The following is a 7,017-nucleotide window of genomic DNA, read 5'->3' as shown; positions in this document are numbered from 1 at the left end:
ACAGTACAATGGGCCTTAGTAGGATTTAAATGATGGATATCCAATCACTATTGTTTTCCTATGGTGTGGTCCACCTGAGATTTATATACTCTATTCTTAGCAGATAAAGCCCTAAAATAATCTTTAAAAATGGATGAACGGAATGGATGAAATACATACATCATGGTGGGGCCCACAGATAACCGACCACCAGCCACGGGGCTGGTGTCAGGGGGAGTAGCCAATCCGTTCCCAAAAAGAAACGCGAGACTTACTATCGCATCTTTTCTTCTCTTCGAGCTCCGAAGCGAAACTCCTCGCTCTCCTGCTCCATCCAGCGTAGGCAGGAAAAGGGGCAAGGAAACCAGAAAAAAAGCCCTAGATCAAACGGTTCTGGTCAATCAGTCTCCGGGCCGACGATGTCGTCGACGCTTCTGGAAGTAACCCGGTCGGCACACGAGGAAGTGGAGCGGCTGGAGCGGCTCGTGGTGAAAGACCTCCAGCGAGAGCCGTCCTCGAACCGGGACCGCCTCTACCAAAACCACCGCGTCCGTACAATGATCGATTCTATCATGTCCACCACTGAAAAACTCGTATGAACCCCCCCCCCCCCCAATCTCTCTCTCTCTCTCTATCTCTGTCCCCCTAATCTTTTTCGAATTGTTTGCTTTTGCTGTTCGAAGATTGAGGTATACGAAGACAAAGATAACGCAAGAAAAGACGAGATTGCTGCTCTCGGAGGGCAGACGGCAGGCGGTGGAACAAACGTCTTCAGCGCATTCTACGACAGATTGAAAGAGGTAATGAATTCCTACTTTTTTCATTTGATTCTCATAATCTCCACTCTCCGCATCTTTGCACTGTAAATATTTGTCTTCGGTTCTGACAAGTTGGGCTATCTTTTGGTAATCCAGACCGTTGGTCTGCTGCGCCCTACCATAGGTGGACTATTCCTCGAGAATCTCCTCGTTAGGATGGTATTAGCATTTGAATTTGTGGCCTACGGATAGGCAGTTAGGAAGAGAAATGCAGCAATGGTCAGCATTCAACTGAAAATAGGTCCTAACATTGGTTGCTGGGATTTTCCAATGTGGGAGATTTTGGGGGCTTTCTCCATTCAAAGTGAGAGTCAACCGACAAATGGTCTGGATTACCAAACCATGGAGCCCACTTGTTAGAATTGAAAACCTGTGTCATCACCATCATCATCTAAGCCTTATCCCATCAAATTAAGGAACTGAAAAACCTCTGTATAACATGCAAATACATTGGTTTGCAAGGGATATAATCGTTTTTAGTTCCAACCAGTGTGGCCCATGATTCAGTAATCCAAAGTCCAAACCATTGTTCTGTTGCATCCTACCATGGATGGAACATGACCAAGAAATCTCCTTAATAGGACAATTGCGGCCCTTAGATGTGTGAGCTACAGATAGATGGTTAAGAAGAGAAATACACAATGGTCCAAAATCAACTAGAAAAAAGTTCTAAGGGTCGGTTGCTAGGGTCTTCCAATGTTAGAAAATTTTGGAGCATGGTCCTCACACATTCCACAGTGGGACGCAACAGAACAATGATCTCAGTTACAGGTTGCGCCCCATTCTCTGAATTCAAGGCCGCATGTCATCGGGTCACAGGTCCTATAATTCCTCTCAAACTGTCTTTTAATTTTGTTTTTGTTTATATCTGACTCTGATCTGGGGATGAAGAACAATATATCCCGTTCTGACATTTTTGGGTGAGTTTGGATGCCCAATTGCACTCAATTGCATACTGGATTGAACATAAAGTAGGTGGTACTAATTTAACCCATGATCACGACCAATTTCTGATTCTGATTGTGTTTCCAATTGGGCTGGAAACAATCCAAATTGCTATTTTGGGAGACAGCTGTTCACTGTTAAAAGAGCACTTAGGCCATTGCCACTCCACGGAATTGAATAATTCCAATTCAAATGGTTTGAGTATCTGAACTCAAACCTTTGTGCGCAACTAGTTTACTTCTTTGGGGTTCGGACTGCATATTATGTTAAAAGTTCTGAAGAATTTTTGGGTGGTTGAAGCTAGGAAATTCATACTGTTTTTGTTTTCATTCTGGTTAAAGGATAAAGACCTTTTTATCTTACATTCATCTGAAGAATGTCTGGAAAAAAAAAAGATTGAATGAAACCTCCCTGTTCACATTCAATGGAAACTGCAAATGGATAGCTAAGAAAAGATACTGCACCAGTTCACATTCAATGGAAAAAGGGCGAAAGATTCAATCACTTCTTGCTAGGCAATACCTCTTCTTTTCTATTATTTTGTTCTTTTCCTAAGGAAAGTAAGCTATTTACTTGATAAAACTAATGGTAGGGCTTTGTCAGGAGGTTTGTCGGGATGGGCTAAATTTGGTGAAGTTTTTTGCGCTTGTCTAAGCCGTGATTATGACCGGAACTTGCTTGTGCTTTTTTCTCATATTACCAAATCAAACTATCTTTGCAGATCCGTGAGTACCATAGACGCCATCCAGCTGCCCGTGTCATTGATGCCACTGATGAATATGAAGATCTACTCAAAGAAGAACCGCGCATTGAATTTAGTGGCGAGGTCTCTCCTTTACCTTCCTGTATATTCTGTTTGTACTCAGACTCTTTTTCCTATCCTTTGATGATGTTGCTTTAATAAGCTTGGACTTTGGTGATGTGGCTTACACATGCAAATTTTTTACCTTTAGAACAAGACATGCCGATGCTCATATTCTTTAGCATTAGTATTGGATAATCTTGACATCTGTAGACTGCATTAGTATTGTCATCAATGTTGTTGAACAGATTGATTCTTTAGCATCAAGCTCGTGGAGCAATTTTTTCTTGATTGGGCCCCAGAATTTCTCTCCAAGAGATTTAAAAGTTTTGATCAAGACATGCTCTTGCAGTGGGGAGAGGTGAGGCCTCAGACAAATACTTGTATTAGAGCAGAATAAAGGGTGGAAGGCTTAAGATGAGTGACCATGGGTAGATGTTTGACTTTATTGTAAACAGGTAGGAGTGTAAAATGAGGATAAAACAGCAAATTCAGGCTTTGTATTTCTACTTCATCTTATTTATGGAGAAGATAAAACTAACAAGTAGAATATCGTTTGCCCATTGGTGTCCTTTTTTTTTTTTTTTTAAAAGGCAACGGATAGAAATATATTAAAGTATAAAAGGCAGAACAAAAAAGAAAGAAGAAAAAAGGAGGAAAACTATCTGCTGAGATAGCAGATAGACATTAAACCCCTAGAAAGCCAAAATCATAATCATTCACTCCTTTTACATTAACTGCCCATTCTATAATCATCCTCTTAGCCCTGGACCCAACTGCAGACGCAGACAGAGAAGAATCGTTGAAACATCTGTCATTTCTTTCTGTCCAAACAGACCACCATATAGCTAAAATGGCCATCCTCCATATGGTTGTTCTGGGTTTTCCAAGTTTAAAACCGTGCCAGCTCGATAGAAGGTTGAGGGCTGAATTAGGGATGCACCACTTAATCTTGAAACGCTGGCAGAAATCTGTCCAAAGCTGACCAATGAAGGGGCATTGAACCAGGAGGTGGTTGACAGATTCAGCTTCCTGCATACAGCACAGGCAGATATTAACAATCTGCATACCCCTTTTCCTGAGATTATCTATAGTTAATAATCTGTTTCAGCCCACCAGCCAAGCGAAACAAATGATTTTGGGAGGAGCTGGGTAGCGCCAAATGAAAGGGGAAGCTAGAAGCTGCCGGGATCGATCTGGGCCCATCTGCGAGTAAAATGATTTCACCATAAAGGAACTGGATTTGTCGATCTTCCATATCAATCTGTCAGGCGCTGAAGGGATTGGAAAAGACTTTGAGATACACTCCATCAGATTCATGAATTCAGAGAATTCGCTGTCACTGAGGTTCCTATGGCAACTGACGTTCCAAACTATTTGAGAAGCCGTTATAGAGTAACAATGAGCAATGAAGATGTTCTTGTTAGGGGCTAGATGATAAATATTAGGAAACCGTAATTTCAGCGGGGTTTCCCCACTCCATGTGTCCTCCCAGAATCTGACTGAGGATCCTCCTCCCAGCTTGAAACTTATGTTCTGAAGGACTGCGTGCTTAAACCGCAGTATACCTTTCCACACATGAGAGGCCCTGTAGGAAGAAGAGTGTTTAGTCCACTAACCACCCCGGCGAAGATCCGTATTTTCCTTTGATGATTGCTGTCCAAAGAGCATCAACTTCAGTGCCTAATCTCCAAGTCCATTTCCCGAGCAATGCTTTGTTCATATATTTCAGATTTTTGACATCAGCACCTCATTGATGGAAGATTTTGCAAACTTCTTTCCACTCAAGCAAGTGGATGTTACTTTGGCTCTCCTTCCCAGTCCAGAGGAAGTCTCTTCTGATATGATCAATGGATTTCAAGACCGATGCAGGGCATCTGAACAAAGACATACAATAAAGAGGCAAACTGGACAGGGCAGCGTTAATAAGTGTGAGGTGACCGCCCAGGGAGAGATATCAGCTTTTCCATCTTGCCAGATATTTGTGAAATTTGGAAATGACTTTCTCCCACATCATTTTAGGGGGAGGGCCCACAGAGAGGTGGAGACCCACAAAGAAAGTAGGGAAGGATTCAACCTGACAACCAAGAGTGGCTGCAAGGCTGTTGAGGACGTCGGCCTGAACATTGATCCCGAGTAGTTTTGATTTAGCTCTATTGATTCTCAGCCCAGAAACAGCTTCGAAGCAGTGAAAGGCCATATGAAGATTATGAATGTATGTCGCTAAAGCTTCAGAGAAGATGAGGGTATCATCCGCAAATTGGATGTGACTGACTGGAGCAGGCAGGCCCAACATCGCAATACCCCTCAGAATTCCTTCATCCTGACCCTTAGACAGTATCTTGGAAAGCGCTTCACCAACAAGGAGGAATAGTATAGGGGAGAGAGGGTCCCCTTGACACAGGCCCCTGGTACTCTTGAAAAAACCTTTGGGAGATCCATTGATTAAAATGGAGAAGTGGGCGGATCCGATACAAGCTTGAATCCATCTTCTCCAAATGGAACCGAATCCCATACGGTAAGCATATATTGCAGGAAATCCCAGTCAATGTGGTCATAGGCTTTAACAATATCCAACTTGTAGAATACACCCTTCATAATAGATTTTTGGCATGAGTGGAGGACTTCATTAGCAATGAGAGCGCAGTCTATGATCTGTCTACCTTTGATGAAGGTGTTTTGGTTGGGAGATATAAGCTTTCCTATGACTTTTGAGAGACGAGTAGAGAGAATTTTAGCAAGGATCTTATACAGGCCCCCGATCAGACTTATAGGCCTGAAATCCGAAAGGGAATTAGCTTCAGCCACCTTTGGGATTAGGGCTATGAAAGTAGCGCCGAGGCCTTTGGAAAGTCTAGCCCTGGGATGGAATTCGTGAAAGAATTGAAGGAGATCTAGACAGATTAATTCCCAGGAAGTTTGGAAAAAAATGATCGGGAAGCCGTCAGGCCCAAGGGATTTATCCCCTCCCAAAGAGTCAATAGCCGCTTTGACCTCTTCTTTAGAGAAATGGGATTCAAGACATTGGGCTTCAGCTGCCTCCAAGCGTTTGAATTGAAGATTGTTGAGACGTGGTCTGATCTTGGATTCCGAGGAGAGGAGAGATTTGAAGTGATTAACAGCCAGCTCTTCAATTTTCTGTTTATCTTCAATCCAAACTCCATTATCGGAAATGTTGAAAATGGCCTTGGAACTAGAGTGCGCATTAGCAATACTGTGAAAATGTTTGGTATTTTTGTCGCCCTCAACGATCCATCTGGCACGAGATTTAATTCTCCAGGAAGCTTCGTTTTCAAGAGCTCTAGCCATTAAAGCCTGGATAATCTGAATACGCTGGGCAAGGGTCTCGGACGACATCTGAGTACCTTCAGACTCGGAATCAATGCGTTAAAGATCAGATAGGAGAGATTCCGAGTCCAGCTCTCTCTTGCGAAGGTCCTCCTGAACCCATTCCCCGAGTTTCAGCTTGAGGAGCCTGAGTTTACACGATAGTCTGTGCCCTGCGAATCCATCAACCTAAAAGCTTTGCCACCAGTCTCCAATCTTTTTCCTAAATCCATCTATTCTGAGCCAGGAACAGCTGAATCTAATACGTTTCGGCCCCCAATTGTCTTCCTCCATAATTAGGAAAAGTGGACCATGATTTGAAGTCGTTCTAGGAAGGGCGACTTGAAGAACAGATGCATATACCTCTATCCATTCAGGAGAAACCAAGAACCTATCCAAACGGGATTGAATAGGGTTTTTCCGGCCGTTAGTCCAAGTGAATTTAGCTCTTACCAGAGGAAGATCGATGAGTTCCTGGGATTGGATCCATCCGGAGAAGGAAGACATCGCCGTAGAAACTCTTCTTTTTCGGGAATGCTCGTCAGCAAATCTGGTAATGTTAAAATCGCCAACGACGCAGTAAGGTCCTGAGTAGGATATTCTTGCACGGGTTAGCTCCTCCTAGAGAAGAGGTCTAGAAGAATCAACTTTAGGGCCATAAACAGAGGAAATCAGACATTGGAAATTAGTGAACTTATCTTTAAGAATTATTGATACCGAAAAGTCTCCTATAGAAGAGGATAGGAGATCCCATTTAAAAGATTTCCACGCAACAAGAATGCCACCCGAACTGCCCGAGGCATCGAGAGAAACCCACTTCACATCACTCGCCCTCCACAGGGTGGCGAGCAGAATACTATTAAACTGAGGAACCTTAGTCTCTTGGAAGCAAACAACGTCGGGGTTCTTACTGCTCACCAAGGCTTTAATGAGGCTCCTCTTCTACTTCGAACCCATCCCCCTAACGTTCTAGGATAGAACCCTCATTGGGAAACCGTACTTCCCCGACTTCCCTGTCTCCTTCCATTGGATGTGGAGGCTGATTGAAACCCTGGACTTGGGTCTAGCCATTAAAGTTCACGATTGTTGCGGGGTTTTGGCTGCCGCTTTGTTGGCGATCTAGGATCTAGAAGAGGTCTTCCTCTG

At 43.4% G+C, this 7,017-nt stretch overlaps 1 protein-coding gene across 1 annotated transcript in view; it reads left to right on the top strand.

Annotated features, from left to right (window-relative positions):
* Positions 1-262: 262 nt before the first annotated feature.
* LOC131241226 (splicing factor SF3a60 homolog) overlaps positions 263-7,017 on the top strand; it is a 31,715-nt gene continuing 24,960 nt past the window's right edge. The window contains exons 1-3 of the mRNA XM_058239959.1: positions 263-572; positions 663-779; positions 2,464-2,568. Of these exons, the coding sequence (XP_058095942.1) occupies positions 399-572; positions 663-779; positions 2,464-2,568 (396 nt within the window). The 5' untranslated portion in view covers positions 263-398. The remainder of the gene's footprint in view (positions 573-662; positions 780-2,463; positions 2,569-7,017) is intronic.

The sequence above is a fragment of the Magnolia sinica genome, chromosome 3 (genome assembly GCF_029962835.1).
Source record: "Magnolia sinica isolate HGM2019 chromosome 3, MsV1, whole genome shotgun sequence".
Taxonomy (NCBI): domain Eukaryota; kingdom Viridiplantae; phylum Streptophyta; class Magnoliopsida; order Magnoliales; family Magnoliaceae; genus Magnolia; species Magnolia sinica.
This window is presented reverse-complemented; position numbering and strand designations above follow the sequence as displayed.